Source organism: Balaenoptera acutorostrata, chromosome 4 (assembly GCF_949987535.1).
Source record: "Balaenoptera acutorostrata chromosome 4, mBalAcu1.1, whole genome shotgun sequence".
NCBI classification, from domain to species: Eukaryota; Metazoa; Chordata; class Mammalia; order Artiodactyla; family Balaenopteridae; genus Balaenoptera; species Balaenoptera acutorostrata.
This window is the reverse complement of record NC_080067.1, coordinates 85,740,480-85,760,247: the sequence shown is the minus strand read 5'-3', so window position 1 is coordinate 85,760,247 and position 19,768 is coordinate 85,740,480. Positions and strand designations below refer to the sequence as shown.

At 41.6% G+C, this 19,768-nt stretch overlaps 1 protein-coding gene across 2 annotated transcripts in view; it reads left to right on the top strand.

Annotated features, from left to right (window-relative positions):
- ARHGAP31 (Rho GTPase activating protein 31) overlaps positions 1-19,768 on the top strand; it is a 113,993-nt gene that overhangs the window by 66,913 nt on the left and 27,312 nt on the right. For both annotated transcript variants that reach the window (XM_057545278.1, XM_057545279.1), the window contains exons 3-6: positions 2,023-2,167; positions 12,742-12,824; positions 13,788-13,895; positions 14,911-15,053. In XM_057545278.1, the coding sequence (XP_057401261.1) occupies positions 2,023-2,167; positions 12,742-12,824; positions 13,788-13,895; positions 14,911-15,053 (479 nt within the window). The remainder of the gene's footprint in view (positions 1-2,022; positions 2,168-12,741; positions 12,825-13,787; positions 13,896-14,910; positions 15,054-19,768) is intronic.

Sequence of the window (19,768 nt, the reverse complement as noted above, 5' to 3'; positions counted from 1 at the left end):
GGGTTCAACTGAACTCAAATGATTTAAACTGCAAGTTGGAAAAAATGATTTATTATTACTCACTTGCCTACCCACAGCTCAGATCCCCATTACATGGTATTCAGAACTTGCAGGTCATCCTGAGTTTTGCTGTTGGCACACACTCAACATTTGATATTTCATCTGGTCGAGAAATCAGAAGTCTGCATGATTGTGCATTTCTCTAATTGATGCCTGTACTTTTAAAATTATTGATAGAGGAACTATTTCCAATTCTATGGATTTATCCTAATCAATTCTAAAATGCATCCTAGAATTTTTTGGAAGAAATTTCTATCACACTGAATTAAGAGGACAGTAATCTTCTTTATATGTATTATATCTGTAAAATAAAGGGAGTGTATATAGTGTGTATATATAGAGTATATACATTATATATAACATACGTACTGTTCTATGACTAAAAGAATAGGTTTATGTATTTTGAATATTGTTCTCTAATACAAAAAGAACATACTTTAATATATTTATTATATATTCTTTAGTTACAAATGTAGACTTTTCAAGTAAAACATTCTTGTTACAAGATTAATATGTAAAATTTACATTGTGCAGGTAATTCATTTTTTTATCTTCTTCCTCCTATTTAGTTTTCTGCCCCTCCTCCTCAAATCTCAATTGTCATGAAACTATACCAAAGGAATAAAACATTCTTTTTACTCCCAGAGAAGTGATAGCTGCTAAAAAAATAACTGGTTTATTGCAGCCAAAGGTTTTTTGTTAAAAAAAAAAATTTTGTAAAAAAAAAATTTTTTTTTAATCTATGTGCTTACATCATTTCACTAATTTACTCATGTGACATTTTTCAGAGTTTCAACAGCAAGTATTTTTAACAGTTTACTCTTAGCTCTGAAACATACTACACAGTAGCTGGTATCGTGGAAGGACATTTGGACAATGGCCAATTCTTTTTCACTTAAGGACTGACCTTAGCCTTGACAAGGGAAATTTCTGGCTAACTAAATGAATAAGCTCTAGATTGTTTGTGTTCTGCCCTCGTAAGAAAAACACATGCCTATGAATTTGAGGCCATTGCATGGTTCTCTTTTCAAGGCCTCACTCAGTTCCTGTCAGGTTCTGACAGCATCAGGGATTTCCCTTCCCTTTATTAAAGGGGCAGAACCCGAATACAGGAGAATGGGCAGCAAGCTGTTTCAAGATGCTGGTTCTGAGAGTCCGGTTGACTTTGTCACCACTACATGTTTGACCAAATGAATACTCTCAGGAAAGCTAACTTCTCTTCTGCATTAAAGCTCAGATTTATCATCTTTTAAATAGATTTTTAACTTGTAAGTATATATACTATTTGAGGCAGTATATTCATGTAACCTTGTTAGTAAATGCTTTTTTAATTAGAAATGAGGCCTGGAATCTGATGATGCTCCCAAACACCCCACCATAGATTGTTTAAGAAGATATTTATGAGCTCATTTGTCCTGTGGGAGTCACTATCAAGCAGCCTAGAAGTTTCCATTCAGCATCAAAGAGAGAGGAGTTGATTGAAGTTCTCAAACCTTGAGTTTGAGTCTCCAGATAAAACAAGTTTGCTGACATGAATATGTGGACGTGAATGATAACAATCTGACTCACCCTGGTTTTGGTCTCTCCTCCAAGAAAGAGAAGTTCATTTAAAACAATATTTTGGAAAAACTGAACTCTCAACAGGGTTTTTTTGGAAAATTGTTTTCATATTTCCCCACTGTCCATAATTGAGACTACAGACAGAATGCCATGGGAAATCCATTTGTGAATGGGATTATGTCTTTCTAATTACAGCAGCTTCTGCAGGGAAGATCCAGACCTGAAGTGGAAATCTTTCCTGTAGCTTCCTTGTGCCTGAAATAGAAGGTTTTTTTGAATCAAGGTCAAAAATATGGTCAAATCAGCAGTTTAGGGTCTTTTTACCCCCCTAAGCAGCCAAGTAGCTGCTGACATGGAACACATGTTCCTGGGATTGTTATGTCTCTGTCTGTGTTGTTTCAGGCAAGAGTTTGGCTCAGATCAATGTCCAGATCTGACAAGGGAAGTGTACCTCCAGGACATCCACTGTGTGGGCTCCCTCTGCAAGCTCTACTTTAGGGAGCTGCCCAACCCCCTCCTGACTTATGAGCTCTATGAGAAATTCACGGTGAGTGTTTGGATTTCCGTTATGGTTACTGGGTGGGATGCGTGGATGGGCCAAGGAAAGTTTCAGCACTAAAATTACAATAATAATACTCACCAGATGGTTGCCATTATCTTGGTGATGGAAGTAGGATGGTACAGTGAGGAAAGTAGGGTAGTGGGACTGTTTGCTAAATTTTTCCTTTCTCAAATTTTCAGAATCATGTTTGTTTGTGTGTAAGAACTGGGTTAAATCATCTCCACATTTATGTAACCAAATGCGTGTCATTATATAGGGAGGAAACTAAGAACCAGAGAATGAAGTGACTGGCCCAAGGTCACTCTGCCCCCTAGCAGGACAGGAACCTGAGGCTCCAGATGCTACCCCCATGGCTAATTCATTTCAGGCTAGTCCTTCTGTGTTTCTTTTGGGGGTTGCACAAAGAGGTAGGTGGGTAGAGAAGGGAGAGAGAACAAACAGAAGTCAACAGAGAGGTCAGAAAGCTGGGAAGAGAAAAGATTCTGGGAAAAGCAGCCGAGAGGGAGTGAAGGTTAGGCCAGTGAGTTGGATTGGTGGTGGATGGATGGGCAAGAGCAGAACACCTGTATAGCAGCTGTATGGTCACCAAATAGGGTCCCCAAAGGAAAATGAGAAAGGAGAATAAATGCTTAGAGCATGTCTTTTTTTTTTTTAAAACATCTTTATTGGAGTATAATTGCTATACAATGGTGTGTTAGTTTCTGCTTTATAACAAAATGAATCAGTTATACATATACATATGTCCCCATGTCTCTTCCCTCTTGCGTCTCCCTCCCTCCCACCCTTAGAGCATGTCTTTAAAGACAGCATTAAAAATAGGGCTTGGGGCTTCCCTGGTGGCGCAGTGGTTGAGAATCTGCCTGCTAATGCAGGGGACGCGGGTTCGAGCCCTGGTCTGGGAGGATCCCACGTGCCGCGGAGCGACTGGGCCCGTGAGCCACAATTACTGAGCCTGCGCGTCTGGAGCCTGTGCTCCGCAGCGGGAGAGGTCGCGGTGGTGGGGGGCCCGCGCACCGCGATGGAGAGTGGCCCCCACTTGCCGCGGCTGGAGGGAGCCCTCGCACAGGGGCGAAGACCCAACACAGCCATAAATAAAATAAATAAATAAATAAAATTAAAAAAAAAAAATAGGGCTTGGACATTTGGCTGCAGGTGGGGAGGTGCACAGTAGGTGAAGAGTTGGGTTTAACCAAGGTTGAGGCTTAGCTAGAAAAAGAGGAGGAGGGATATGAGAGTGTGTGCAAGGGAGTGATTGAAATAATTGACCATAGAATTTTGTCTAGATAAGAAGGGAAATGAGGGCCTAAGGCAGGTGAATAACAGTGAAAAAGTAGATCAATGGGTCATTCATCCCAGTGAGGTTAGCAGACTGTTGGAGTAGGGTGGTCAGAGGGGATGTTTGAAATTAAGGTTATGAAAGAGTTGCAATTATTGGTAAGGACCAGATCTAGGCTCTAACCATGGGAAGGAATCTTTCTTATGGCTCTTGTAATGAACTTATTTTGAGCATATAAATGTACTTCAATTTGAAATTATATAGGGATAAATGAATGCTTTTTAAAAATTGGGTGTGGACCATTAAAATAGATTTAGGAGTTTTCAGTGATACAGGGAAACACTCACCATGATAACTGGAAAAAGCAGGTACGCAGTTGTATATTAAGACATGATTAAAAAGAAAGATGTTCACAAGATTAATAGCTATTTATTTCAATGATGGGATTATAGATAGTTTTCCCTGCTTCTTTATACTTTAACTTTCAAAATCTTTTTTTTTTTAATTTTTTTTTATTTTTTGGCTGTGTTGGGTCTTCGTTTCTGTGCGAGGGCTTTCTCTAGTTGCGGCAAGCGGGGGCCACTCTTCATCGCGGTACGCGGGCCTCTCACTGTCGCGGCCTCTCTTGTTGCGGAGCACAAGCTCCAGACGCGCAGGCTCAGTAGTTGTGGCTCACGGGCCTAGTTGCTCCGCGGCATGTGGGATCTTCCCAGACCAGGGCTCGAACCCATGTCCCCTGCATTGGCAGGCAGACTCTCAACCGCTGTGCCACCAGGGAAGCCCAGCTTTCAAAATCTTATCCACTAAAAATACATTAATTTTTTAAAAATAAATAAATTTATTTATTTATTTATTTATTTATTTATTTATTTATTTATTGCTGCATTGGGTCTTTGTTGCTGCATGCGGGCTTTCCTTAGTTGTGGTGAGCAGGGGCTACTCTTCGTTGCGGTGCACGGGCTTCTCATTGCGGTGGCTTCTCTTGTTGTGGAGCACGTGCTCTAGGCATGCAGGCTTCAGTAGTTGTGGCTCGCGGGCTCTAGAGTGCAGGCTCAGTAGTTGAGGTGCATGGGCTTAGTTGCTCTGCAGCATGTCGGATCTTCCCGGACCAGGGCTCGAACCCTTGTCCCCTGCGTTGGCAGGCAGATTCTTAACCACTGAGCCACCAAGGAAGCCCCCCATTAATTTTTTAATTAAAAAAATTAGGTCAAAACATACAAACAAACAAAAGTGGGCATAAATGTTGATCACTTGAAAAACCAACGTAAACCAGCTGAGGAGACTTTTAAAGATCTAAGAGGACCTTGAGATCTAAGGCAGAAGGCAAATGAGCCTCCACTCTGCATGGCTAAGTCATTAATAACGGCAGCCTTTGACCCTCCAACCACAGAGGAGTCTTTCCCGGGAACCAGGAGGAAAGATTGTGGGTCTCGTGTGTCTGTCAGTTTATCATCATCATCATGATGTATAATACTCAATAAAAATAATCATCCTCAATAAAAGACAATTTGGAAAATGGGGGAAAGTAGAAAGGAACCCTTGGTCTCTCTTCTTAAAGACCAAAGACAACTACGATTAACACAGGGTTATTTCCTTCATTCTTTTACTCTTTGCATAGTGTTTTTGTTGTGTTCTGTTTTTCTAAACCAAACTAAATTTTTATTGTAAAAATTAAAGCAATCCAGAAGAATATAAAGGAGAAAGTATAAATCACCTGAAATCTCACGTCCTAGGCATATTTTCTATTAACATTTCAGGAGACATCCTTACAGATCTCTCTGTCTGTCTTTCTCTCTCTGTCTCTCCCGTTCTCTCTCCCAACTTTTGTTCCTCATTACTACATATTGCTGTTTTGGAATGGTGCCAATTCAACAATGTGACCATCTTTCAATGGTAACAAATACAGAGAGGCACTATTTTTACAGAGTATTCTCTCATATACACAATGATTTCTTAAACCAGTTTCCTACTGATGGACATTTAGACTTTTTGTTTCTTTCTTCTTCTTCTTTTTTTTTGGGGGGGGGTGCCGCACCATGCAGCATGCGGGATTTTAGTTCCCCGACCAGGGATCAAACCCATGCCCCATGCAGTGGAAGTCTTAACCACTGGACCGCAAGGGAAGTCCCAGGACTTTTTGTTTCTTAACACTTTGTTTTTTATAAACAACATTATAGTGAACATTTTTGTACATATATCTTTATACTTTTGTCTATTTATATCCTTATGAAAAAAATCACAGAAGAAGATTTACTGAGTAAAAAGTGCTTATTTAAAATTTTGTCACATGTTGCCAAATGGTTCTGTAGAGAGACAAGAATGTTCTTTTTCCTGCAGCCTTGCCAACACTGGGTATTTTCAATTTGTTAAACTGTTTGACAATCTCAGTCAACCAAAAATATATCTTACTGTTCTTTTAATTTGTGCGTAAGACTTTCTGTTTGTTTTCTGCATAGTTTTAGTCTTCTTATCAGTATACAGTTTCATCCTTGAATAAGACTACAATATCATCACGTTAACTAACTGAATGAGTCTAATTTAACTAAATTTCATTCTATGATAGATGGGGGTAGATAGGAATTCTTGTCTAGAAAGTTGAGAAATACAAGTTTCTTCCTAGATCTTGTTTAGAGGCTCAGAAGAAAACCCATGCTGATCTCTCCCCACTTGTGTTCCCTGACATTGCTAATCATTCTATCTCCCACAGCGACAAAAAATACCAAAGCAATGTTATTGTCCTCTGGTCGTCAAGTCTCAAGAAAACTTAACATTGTATTTAAACATAGTTTAGTGACACTAAGAAATAAAACAAAAATGTTCTGTTGTGACAACTGAGCTCTACATACGTAGGACCTAGTGATGTTAACTATGTAGAAAAATTTATCGTTGAGTAGATTGCTTTGATCACAGTGATGAATTATGAAAATATAAGCAAACCTTCTCCAAGGACATGGGAACAGCTCTATTACATTGTCACGCATTCTTACAATGATTTATTTAAACTCACTTGCACAGCTGAAGTAGAATAACATTTCAATGGAATATAACAGAATTAGAAAAATATTAATAGAATAATAATAATTATGATATCTGCCACTTATTGAGTGCTTACTATATGATAAGCTTATTGCAAATATTATTTCATTCAATCCTCAAATAACTCTGTGAAGTAGGTTTTATTGCCTCTTTTACAGATGAGTAAATTAAGGCTCTGAGTGACTTTTGCCTGGGTTTGTACAGCTAGTAAATGGAAGTAAAGATTTAACATTCTGTCTCAGAACTACCACACTATTTTCAAAATAGATGTAACAGCTCTTAAATAGGCTCAGATATTAAATAATTTAATATGAAATAAGGAAAACATCCCAAACTGGTGAAGGAACAATTCTATAAACAATGTTAGGAAAATTGGCTAAGTGATGGGAAAGGGGAGAAGTCAAGTTACATTCTTACCATTTAGCGAATTTCAGGGTGGAGAAGGGCTTTCTAAGAATAAAAGCAAAGGAAAAAAAAATCACCAAAGACAAATTTAACAAACTAAACTACATATAGATTATTGTTTTCTCTATTTAAAAATACATTAACAAAATTAAAAGACAAATGACTATGGAAAACATTTACAATAAAGATGACAGGAGATTAATATTTTTAATTATATAAAACTCCTATCAATAAAAAATAAAAAGCATATAACACCCTGCAAAACAAATGAGCAAAGAATCTCGACAGACAATTCATAAAAGAAATATAATTATTTAAAAAGTATAAGTGGGGAATTCCCTGGCAGTCCAATGGTTAGGACTCCGCTCTCTCAGTGCCGAGGCCCCAGATTCAATCCCTGGTCGGGGAACTAAGATTCCACAAGCCTCGCAGCCAGTAAATTAATTAATTAATTAACTTTAAAAAATAAATAAAAACCAACTTAAAAAATATAAATGTATTAGAAAAATATATTTGCATATTAAAGAAACATTTTTTAAATGTTAGTATTTCATGCTGCCTAGCCTGTGGTGACACTGGCTCTTTCATAGTTTTCTATTGCAAGTAAGTGTAAATTGGCTGGACATTGCAGAAAGTCATTTGAAATTACTATCAAGAGTCCTAAAATGCTCATATTTTTTAATACAGTAACTCTATTCTAGGACTCCATTCTAAGATAATAATAATAAGATGCACACACAAATAATTGATTTACAAATATTTCACTGCCATATTACAGTAACAAAACTGGGGAGTATCTACACGTCTAACACTAAGGGATGGGTTAAATAAATGATAATAAATCTCTTGTTTTCAATCCTGTGTAGCTGTGAAAAGTCATATTTCTGAAGACTATTTGCTGTCCACAATGTAAAGTTAAATGGAAAAAAGCAGTGTAGGCAACTAAATAGGAAATGATGCCAGTGTTCACATTTGGTGCTGGGGAGCCCGGACAGATTGCTTCTTTTAATGCTTCACATGTGAGTAGGTTAATAGTAGTTATGTCTGGGTGGTGAGATAGCGGGTGCTTTTTATTTCCTTCGAGTACATGTATTAGTTTCATGAGGCTGCTGTAACAAATTACCACAGACTTGGTGGCTTAAACAACAGAAAGTTATTCTCTCACAGTTCCAGAGTCCAGAAGTCTGAAATCAGTTTCACTGGGCTGAAATCAAGGTGTCAGCAGGGCCATGGTCCTTGCAGAGACTCGAGGGGGAAACCTGTTCCTTGCCTCCTCCAGCTTCTGCTGGCTGCTGGCATGCCTGGGCTTGCGGCTGCATCACTCCCATCTTCGTCTCCATGGTCACACTGCCTTCTCCTGTCTGTGTCAAATCTCCTTCTGCTTCCCTCTTTTAAGGATACCTGTGATTGGATTTAGGGTCCACCTGGATAATCCACGAGAATCTCCTGATCTCGAAAGCCTTAACTTAATCACACCTGCAAAGACTCTTTTTCCAAATAAGGTAACATTTTCAGGTTCTAGAGATTAGGATCTGATATCTTTGGAAGCAACTATTCAACCTACTACCCTGCATTTTATTTTTATCAGAAGAAAAGTTCATTTTAGGAAAAATTCAATTTGGGTCAGATTGATTTAGCTAAAATTATTACATCCAAGATAGAGAAAAGTTGCTGATTTAGGATTTTTAGAGAAGGCAGTTTAGAGAGGTATTAAATTTTATATTGAAATTATGTCTTTGTGTATCAGACTCCTTCATTAAACTGTAAGCTTCCTGAGGACAGAAACGGTATTTATTCTATTCATTATTGTGCTTCCTTTCCCAGCTCTCCAGGTACTGGAGAATGTTGTGACTGTTACCTAGTAAACATTTGCTGGCAGGTTGGTTGACCCACACATGTCATCTGAAGTGTCACCGGGGGTGGACCACTGGTGTGTGGCATCAGGCAGAGGCTGACTGGCTGTGAGCTCAAGATGTCTGCCAATGGGGCAGCAGCCAACTGTCCTGGCTTACCAGGGACTCCCCTACTTTTAACTCTGAAAAGTCCTGTGTCCCAGGAAACTCCTCAATCTCAGACAAACTGTGCTGATTGGTCACCCTGCCAGGAGCCAAAAGTTGAGGGGAATTGTCTCGGCAAAGCTGGTGCTCCTCACTCAGGAGGTTTGGTTCTCGATGGTAGTGTCCTGCAAGTGTGGCCAAAATGGGGCTTTCTGGCATTTCCAAATACAAAGCAAAATACGGACTCATTCACTTACTCATTTCATATAACAAATGTCTGTTGAACACCTGCTATATATACCAGGCAGGCACAGTTCCAGGTGCTGGGGGTTTAATGGTAAGCAAGACAGATAAAATCCTTGCTCTCGTGAAACTTACATTTTAATGAAGGAGATAGACAATAAACGAATTTAAAGCAAAGCTCTATAATCTGAACTGTTGATAAGCACTACGAAGCCAGTTAATGCAGGGTACAGGACAGAGAATGATGGGGACTGCTATTTTGTAGGATAATCAAAGGTCTCTCTATGAGGTGATATTTAAACAGAGACAAGGATGAAGTGAGGGAACAAATTGTGTAAATATCTGGTGGAAGAGGGTGCCGAGAAGAAACAGCAGGTGCAAAGGCCCTAGTCGAGGACATGCCGAGCTTGCTTGAGGGAATATATGGAGGCCAGCATGGCCCATAGGGAGCAGGCAAGGAGGAAATGATGGGAGACAGGGAATTTGCAGATGGGTCAGGTCACGTAGTTGTGCTTGCCGCCATGGGTGTGACAAAGACAGGTAGGTATAATGACTGTCTGGAAGAGAACAGTGGTTGTCTCTGGAGACTGAGGGTCTGCAGTTGGAAGGCAGACTAACTTTCTTCTGTGTATTCCTTTGAATGCTTTGCATTTTTAAAATCATGTGCATGAATTACTTTTTAACCTAACAGCTTAAAATAATTAAAAATAATAAAGGTGGCGTAATAATTTTTAAATAATTAATACAAAATAAAGGGTAAAAACTGAGTTGCGGCTGGGCGCAGTTGGAAGGGACAGCCATGGGTTGTTTGTTCCCCCTGGTGATGGGCCTGCCCGGGCGGCAGGGGTAGAGGTGGTATTCAGGTAAGCAGAGGAGAGTAGAGCCTGGGCCCCGCCAGAGGGGACTGGAGTCCAGCCTTCGCAAGAGTCTTCAAAGGGCAGGAAGCTGGTCTTAGGGATACTGATTGGAAGAGAACAAATAGTCACAGAGTCAACCTAGATCTTTTAAGGTTTAGCTATTAACAAGATTGGCTTGGCTAATGTTGAGTGAAATTCTCTTTCAGGCAAAAAATTGGGATGGGCAAAATTTCAACTCCCTTCCCTCAATTCCCCACTGATGGATTCTGCTCTCCTAATGGGGGAACACAAAGAGATTGAAAAATAGCTTTGCAGTGAGCAGACCCTCTGGGAGAAAAACGAAGATCTAGAGAGTTTCCAAATAGGTTTGGGGTGCGATGGGGAGAGGCTGTAAATAGTGAAATGAACACCAGTCCCAAATGGGACCTGCAGGCATCAGGGGTGAGCCCGCCCAGCCTCTCAGAACAAAGGTGACTAACATCTTCCTAAAATATTAAAGGAACTTTCCATGAGGGCTGTTGAACTGACCTACACCTTTTTTTCCCCAGACACATTTTTAGAAAGTGGGGGGAAGAGGGGGAAGCTTGGGAAGGGGGTGTGTGCAAAGCTTTGCAAAGCTCATCCCAGCTTTGCAAAGCTCATCCCAGCTTTGCCGAGAGAGGAAGAGAGGCCTCCCTCTCCTCCCCGTTCGCAGGATAGAATGTGGGAGGATCCACGCCCGCATTCCTCCGCCCCTCCTTCCCCTGAGCTCTCCCTTCACTTGCTTTATGAGGTTCTCCCTGTCTTGGGAGTCAGGGTCTTCTCCACAAATCTGTTTTCTAAATGACAGCTCGCAGGAAGAGAGCAGAGGTGTCAGGTGTTTACTCCAGGCCCCATGCTTGTCCTCACCCTCTACATCCTGCACGTCTCAAAAAGCAAGGATTGCCACAGAGATCATGCTTATGCCGGCTCTGTTCGCAGGCTTGCAAACCCACCAGAAGATTGAGACACCTGTGACTGTGACCCTCCCAGCCCCGAATTTCTCCCCACTTCTGATTAGGAAATGAAATCTAGTTTTCCCACATAGAAATTTTTGATTGCCTTTGAAAATTGTTAGCTTCTGTGAATGCTTTACTTCAATTAAGTAAAAAAGTCAAACAAAAACAACTTGGTGGTCAAAGCTCTGGCATGATGTCCCACTTAGGGAAATGGAGCACGGGTAATCCAACAGATCGACAAGGAGCTCCTACCGTGTGGCAGGCATGTCCTAGGCACTGGGACTCATCACGTCCCTGCGCTTACAGACCTTACATCTAGCAAGGGAGACAGACAACAAGCAATAAGCCTAATAAATGAGTACATTACATGTATAAGTAATGATGGCAAGTGCTGTGGGAAAAAATGGAGACAAGCGAGGGGGGTTGGAAGGTCTGGGTTGGGGGAGCGTGTTGGAGTTCTCCTCCAAGTGAGACCAGAACAGACACAGCAAGTGTGGCCTAGGATAGGGTCCAGCAAACAGAAGGTGCGCCAAAAAGTTCATTTCCTTCCACTTTTCTGTGCCTTAAAATTCTCATTACTGAGGGTTTGAACTTCAGCCTTTGCATGCAAGCAAGAAATGACAGTGAATGACTGAACAACATAAGAAAACCACACCACAGTTAGGATCTTCAGATTAGAGAATATATTTTCTGATTATACTTTTCATTATATATAAATGCAAAGCAAGTTTCCAGCACTGTGAGGAAATACAAAACTGTGTAAGTCACATATGCCTATGAATTCAGGATCACAAGGATTGAAGTGAGCTTAGGAGCCCCTTTTCAAGTATCTCTTGACCTGAGTGGGATTACATAGTTATTATGCATATGAAAGGACTCAGGGAGCTGTAGCAGAAGATTTGTACATTTTTAATATATGTAAACTATACCTCAGTAAAAAAAAAAAAAAGATGTAATTACCATTGACCTTGAACTTAGGTATGGTTCCCATGCTGGCAGTCTTGAGCACTCGGCCACTGCACTGGGAGGGGCCCTTGAGCCTGAGGACAGGCGGGACAGAGTCTTAGGACGGGACACAGGGGAATCTGCCCAGGGACAGCTGTGTTGTGCGGGAGCCCCGGGCAGGACTGTGACCACACTGCCTTTACTGAAGCCCCAGCCTCTCCTTGAGGGCCTGGGCTGAGGGGGGAACCAAATACCCACACAGGAAACAACCAGAGAGCAAGTCCGGACAAGGCCACCAGGTCTCAGGGGCAAAGCTCTTATCCTGCTGAGAAGGCACGGCTTCACGTCGTTCCTGCTTCCCAGCATCAACGACAGGCAGCCGGGTCGAGGGATAGTCTCAGGCTAGGTGGGGAGTGGCTCTTTGCACCCCAGAAGATAGCTGGCTGAGTAAACAGGGAGCCAACCTCTCATCTCCATCTCACTCTGTCTCCCTGTCTCTGTTTCTCTCTCCCAGGGTGAGTCTCCGTGACTCTCTCTGCCACACGGGACACACCCAAGGTTCCACACCTTTTTTACCAGATACCTACCGAACATCTGAGGAGGCGCAGAGACCCCGTGTGCCCACATTGTTAGACACCTCCCATCATGAACCCTCAGAGATTTCAGGTGGTTTGTTTTTTCTAGAAAAGCATGCCTCCTGGAAGGACCATCTCTAGGCATGGTTGGGAGACTGGAGTACCAGAAGCCTAAATAAAACCCGCAGACGCACGTGGATGTCCCCCTTCTCGAGCACTCACTGGACTGCTTCATTTCCTCTCTGCAGGAGGCGGTGTCCCATTGCCCGGAAGAAGGCCAACTGGCCCGAATCCAGAATGTTATCCAGGAGCTCCCCCCATCCCATTACAGGTAAGAATCCTTGGTAAAAGAAATTCACAGCCTCTCAATGTGATGTAATACCATAGATGCGGGCTAGCATCATAAAAGGGAACAAATTCAGTGGACAGTGGCTTTCCCAGGGCAGGTTGAGGGGAGAGAACAGGTCACTTTTATCAGAGTGAGTTGGTGCCTGACCAGAGACATTGGCGGGAAGGGACAGCCCACGTCTAAGTTACTTTCAGAGCACCCCTCAGAGTCCCACAAGAATCATTCTGATCACACAAGCCAGCCTCACAGAGATAGTCTAGGTTCTCGCCGAGGTTCATAGCATAACCAAATCTATGGAAACCAAGATGGTTTTTAAACAGGGTTTGACTGTTGCTCTTGAGCGTTTGGCTGACTGATCTCTCTGTCTGCTCATCAGTACCATCCCTTCCATCATTTCATCCTTTCATTTCATTCTCACAATGTAGCCCCTAATCCTACCACCTTTCCCATTGCTCCCTAAGCCTGCCCAGCTTTTACCAGGGGGGCGGGTTTTGATGTGGTATAAGGGCTTCCCAGCAATAACAGATGTTATTCATCCATCAAATGAGCTCCCTAACAAGTGCCAGGGTACCCGTAGGTGCGAGAATTACAATAAAAGCTGAGATGAGGCCCGATTTCAAGACAGTATGAGGCAGTGCTGCCCCGGGTGAAAGGAGGCACAGGCTCCAAGGGATGTGAGTCCCCTAGTCTGTCTCTGGCTGGTGCGCCAAGGGCCTCAGCTGACTTCTGTCAAACCCGCCTCTTCCCCACCCACAGCCAGTATTCCTGAGGCTAAGAAAATTGCTTCCATCTATCTTGATATCTTCCTGATAGTCCTCCAAAATTCATGAGATAGAAATACTTTAGAGTCTCTTAAACTCAAACTTTAGAAATTATCTCCAGATTCAGGCTTCACACAGGCTCCAAAGTTTCTTACTTTGCTTTTTAAAAAATGAACCATTACAGGACCTTGGAATACCTGATTCGACACCTGGCCCACATCGCCTCCTTCAGCAGCAAGACAAACATGCATGCCAGGAACCTGGCCCTGGTGTGGGCACCAAACCTCCTCAGGTAACCACCACCCCTCACCTCACTACCCCAGTGGGCTCAAAGCAGCCCCCCATTCAAACGAAGACTGGACTCTTCAAAACCAAAGCCCCTTGTAGACAAACCTTTGGCTAAGTGGTTGTCACACATGGGAATTAAAGGTGATTTTTTTTTTTAATTTTCAATTTATTTTATTTTGGCCACACTGGGTCTTCGCTGCTGCGCGCGGGCTTTCTGTAGTTGCAGCGAGCGGGTGCTGCTCTTCATTGCAGTGCGCGGGCTTCTCGTTATGGTGTTTTCTTTTGTTGCGGAGCACGGGCCCTAGCTGCACGGATTTCAGTAGTTGTGGCATGCGGGCTCAGTAGTTGTGGCTCGCGGGCTCCAGAGCGCAGGCTCAGTAGTAGTGGCGCATGGGCTTAGTTGCTCCACGGCATGTGGGATCTTCCCGGACCAGGGCTCGAACCTGTGTCCCCTGCATTGGCAGGAGGATTCTTAACCACTGTGCCACCAGGGAAGCCCAAATGTGATTTTTAATAGCCTTTGCCTGCTAACCATAGAAACTCTGGAACCCAGAGGTATCTTCTGGCTATTACCAGGATGTGGCCAATGTTATGGGTCTGTATGTTATAATTTCCTGAAAAGGCCTTTCTGGGTCTTTGGGGCTTCCTTTGCTTTTGTTGGTTTTGGTGGGGTCCTAGCTGGCTATAACCTGAATCAACTGCTTCATATGACTTCATAAATGATGACCTGCCCTTAGAACAATTGTGTGGAGGCGGAAGAAGATCCTATGAAGAAAAAAATCAATTCCTATATATTCACTAATATAGTGTTTACAGTTTTGCAATGTATAATACCTGGTAACTGTTTCGAATTTGTTCAGTTTGTTTGGAGAGTCCCTTTAATTGATCTTAAATAGTTAAAGTAATACAAATTAACAAACTATACATTTAGAAACTGGGGGCTTGTACAAAAGGCCCACTGGCTCCCCCTTATGCTTAGGGCAGGCTCATTCACTGAATGCGTTTCTTCCATGGTTCAGGTCCAAAGAAATTGAAGCCACTGGTTGCAATGGAGATGCAGCCTTCCTTGCAGTCCGGGTCCAGCAGGTGGTGATTGAATTCATACTGAATCACGTGGATCAAATCTTTAACAACGGTGCACCTGGGTCTCTGGAGAACGATGGTAATGGCTCCTTCTGGCATACACCCTACCAATCACCGTTCTTTGCCTTAGGCATGGGGCTCAAGAATAAGTTAGGGTGGGCTGGGATCTAGCTCTCAGTGTCAACTGTGTGTGTGTGCTGACTACACTGCGTGTGTTTGGGGATCGTGCGTACATACATGTGTGCCTGTGCAACAAAAGTGTGGTATGTGTGCGTGTGGCTCTAGCATGTTTCTGATCAGTTGCATACATGGCCTATCCCACGAATGTGGTGTGGTGAACTGGAAAACCTTCTGTTGCTTTTAGGGAGTACTTAAACTCTTCCAGTTATTAGCTAGAGACACTGGCAATATTCCTCCGACTATGAGATTTCATCTTTACTTTCAGTATGATATTTCAGAAGTCTTAAGTGAATGAATTAAGAGGCGTCCTATTCATACTCACATATATATTCAGAATGCCTTCTCTTCGCAAGCATTTCTTTTTTTAAAAAAAATTGAACTATAATTGATTTACAATATTGTGTTAGTTTCAGGTGTACAGCGAAGTGTGTGTATGTGTGTGTATATATATATATATATATATATATATATATATATATATATGAACCTATATTCTTTTTTTGGTTCTTTTCCATTATAGTTTTTTACAAGATATTGAATATAGTTCCGTGTGCCATACAGTAAATCCTTGTTGTTGTTTTTTGTTTTTGTTTTTTTGTTTTTTTTTCCTTGTTGTTTATTTTACATATGGTAGTGTGTATCTGTTAATCCCATACTCCCAATTTATCCCTCCTCTCCTTCCCCTTTGGTGACCATAAGTTTGCTTTCTATGTCTGTGAGTCTGTTTCTGTTTTGTAAATAAGTTCATTTGTACTATTTTTTAGATTCCACATATAAGTGGTATCATATAATATTTGTCTTTTTCTCAAGCATTTCTTGAGTGCTTACTTTGTCCTGCCCTGCATAGGGCACTAGGCATACAGCAATGAGTGTGTGGGTGCGTGTATGCAGAGACTAGCTAGCATTGAAACCCACTATATACAAGAAAAATATAGCTATTTCACGCTGGATGTGATGAGAGGCAAGATATGATGTTTCAGTCCTGTAGTCTCATAATAACATAATTAACCCTAGGAATGCACTGGTATTGGTTTATGCTGATTGAACTCATATGAGCCTAATTTGTAAAAATCAAAAATCCAGCTGATCAATAAGCCTGGTAGCTACCATTTGTGTGAAGGTGATTTTCCAGTATTAGCATACATCACATAACTGGGAGGGCTTATTTTTTCTTTTTTTTCAATTAATTAATTTATTTATTTATATTTATTTTTGGCTATGTTGGGTCTTCGTTTCTGTGCGAGGGCTTTCTCCAGCTGTGGCGAGCGGGGGCCACTCCTCATCGCGGTGCGCGGGCCTCTCACTGTCGCGGCCTCTCCTGTTGCGGAGCACAGGCTTCAGACGCGCAGGCTCAGTAGTTGTGGCTCACGGGCTTAGTTGCTCCGCAGCATGTGGGATCCTCCCAGACCAGGGCTCGAACCCGTGTGCCCTGCATTGGCAGGCAGACTCTTAACCACTGCACCACCAGGGAAGCCCTCGGAGGGCTTATTGAAACACAGATTACTGGATCTCATCCCCAGAATTTCTGATTCAGCATGTCTGGAGTGCTGCCGAAAATCTGTGTTTCTAACACGTTTCCAGGTGATGGAGCTGCTGCTGGTCAGGGCCCACACTTGGAAACCAGTGGTGTATGAGAGCTGTATCTGCAAAATATTTGTATTAGCTGATCAAAACATTCTTTTCTACTTTGGCTAATATACTTGGGAAAATCAAGTATAACCATCAAAGTAATCAATTGCAATTAATATCAAATTTTGATTTCTGGTGTAATTGTTCCCATCCCCATCCTGTCCTCCATGTGGTTTATGATCTTTCTTTTAAAATTCACATACCATAAAATTCACCACTTTAATCATTTTAAAGTGTACAATTCAGTGGTTTTTAGTGTATTCACAGAATTGTGCAACCATCACCACTATCTAATTCCAGAACATTTTCATCACTCCAAAAAGAAACCCCATACCCATTAAGCAGTCACTCCACATTTTGTCTTCCCACCAGACTCTGGCAACCATTAATCTACTTTCTGTTTCTGTGGATTTTGCCTCTTCTGCACATTTCATATAAGTGGAATCACACAATATGTGGTCTTTTGTGACTGATTTCTTTCACTTAGCAGATGTTCTCATGTATCGGTATTTCTGTTTTTTATGGCCGAATGATATTCTATTGTATGGATATACCACGTTTTATTTATACATTCATCAGTTGACGGACATATGGGTTGTTTCTACTTTTTGGTTATTACGATGCTGCTGTGAAGTCATGTACAAGCTTTCGTGTGAACATATGTTTTCAATTCTCTTGGCTATATACTTAGGAGTGGCTGACGTTTCTTTTATCTTTATTTTAACTCGCACATTACGGATGTATTTTTTATTGTAAGCATATAAATCCTTTTTGAAAGTAAATGAGAAATAATATGCTTTCATTCATTCATCCTTTTGAGTCAACCAATAATTTACTGGGGACTTATTCTGTGCTGGGAACCATGGCGGGCACTCCACATATATCATCTCATGGTCTTATCGCAACAACCATCATAAAGTTATCAACCCTCTTTTATACATGAAGAACCAGAGAACCAGAAAAGCTTAGTATCTGGTAGGACTGAACACTGAACCTAAATCTTCCAGCCTGTGCTCTTTCCTTACCTTGTGCTGACTCTGAGAGGAAAAAATAGTTAAACAGATAAATAAACCATTGTGGAGAATTAATGACTCTTGGGAAATGTTCTTCTTGACAGCAGATTCCATTCATGACTGTTAGTGTTAAGGATGTTCCTAATTCCAACCTGGAAATGCCTGTTCTTTTTATGACCGTTGCCTTAATCAGCTTTTGTCCTGCATATTGAAATCCAATTTCCTCTTGAGCCTTTAACTCTTGATTGCCTCCAATAATTATTATTCAGTGCATTTCATTTAAATATTCTTGTTATGAATTCTTATTGACTTCGGTACCATACTTAATGTTTACACAAAATGGAATAAGTCATACACTCTGGAATTTGAGATTTAGAAATAGGGTTCTACTTCAAATCGGAAAGATTTTAGAAGTCATAGAATCCAACACCTTTAATTGATAGATGAGAGCAATGAGGCCAGAGAGATTGTGATATGCCAAGGTTTGTTAAAACATAAATATGTAGTATTGGACACCTCCTATGTGCCAGACACTGTTTCAGACACTGGGGACAGTGTCCAAAACGGCAAAGCTACTGCCCTGCATAGAGCTATAGTCTGGTTGCAAAGACAAACAATAAATACGTTTACAGATAAATACATTATCACTTCAAAGACGATAAATGCCAGGAAGAAAGTACAGCAGGATAATGCGATCGTCAATGACTTGGGGGTGTAATTTTGGTACAGAGTGGACATGGCCTCTGAGGAAGTGATCTTTGATCTGAGACTTGAATGACAAAAGAAACCAGTCATATGAGGATCTGAGGGATGAACGTTCCAAACACAGAGAACAGGGAGTGTAAAAGCTCTGAGGTGGAAAGGAGCTCATCGCGTGGCAGAAAGTCAGCCAGTGTAGCTACAGAAATGCAATCTCCAAAGTGGGGTGCCCCACCCAAGGGACGTCAAAGACCAAAGTACCAAAGTATGGGTGTTGGAAGAAACTATTAGAATTCTTTTCCATTGGTTTTATTGTACACTTTGTAATTTCTATGATGTTGTATGTTTTCTATTACACATAAAACAAATACAGTGGTATATATGTATAATTTACAACTATATATATGTGTATACAATGGGAGTATACATGGAAAAAATTTTACTGTATATTTTTATAGACCACTGTGTCAGTGGGCAAAGAGGAGAGAGGGAAAGCAGATGGAAGGTCCTGGTCGGTCATGCTAAGAGTTTGGTTTGTCCTCTGTGCTGGGGAAAGCACTGGAAGTGTTTGAGCAGGGCGTGCGGGATCTGAGCATCTGGGTCGCTGTGTGGAGCAGAGACAGAAAGGCTAGAAGCAGGGAGACCAGTTAAGGAGCTATGGCAGAAGTCAGGAGGGAAATCATGGTGGCCTGGACTACATCTTCCTCAACGTATGCCCCAATAAATGTATCTTCAATAAGTTGAAGATATCGTTAAGTCAAAAATGCATTGAATACACCTACCCTACTGAACATCATAGCTTAGCCTAGCCTACCTTAAACATGCTCAGAACACTTGCGCTTGCCTACAGTTGGGCAAAATCATCTAACACAAAGCCTATTTTATAATAAAGTGTTGACGAGCTCATGTCATTTTTGAATACTGTACTGAGAGTGAAAAATAGAATGGTTATAAGTTTACTGCTTGTTTACCCTTGTGATCGCGTGATTGACTGGGAGCTGAGGCTCCCTGCCGCTGCCCAGCATCACGAGAGAGTATTGTACAGAGTATCACTAGCCTGATAAAAGATCAAAATTCAAAGTACGGTTTCTACTGAATGCATATTGCTTTCACACCATCCTAAAGTCGAAAAATTGTAAGTTGAACCACTGTTGAAGTTGGGGACTGTCTGTGCATGTTAGCAGTGGACAGGAGGAAAGTGGCTGGATTCAGGATATATTTTGGAGGTAGAGTTTCAGAACTTGCTTATAGGCTGGATGTGGGGGAGAAGGGG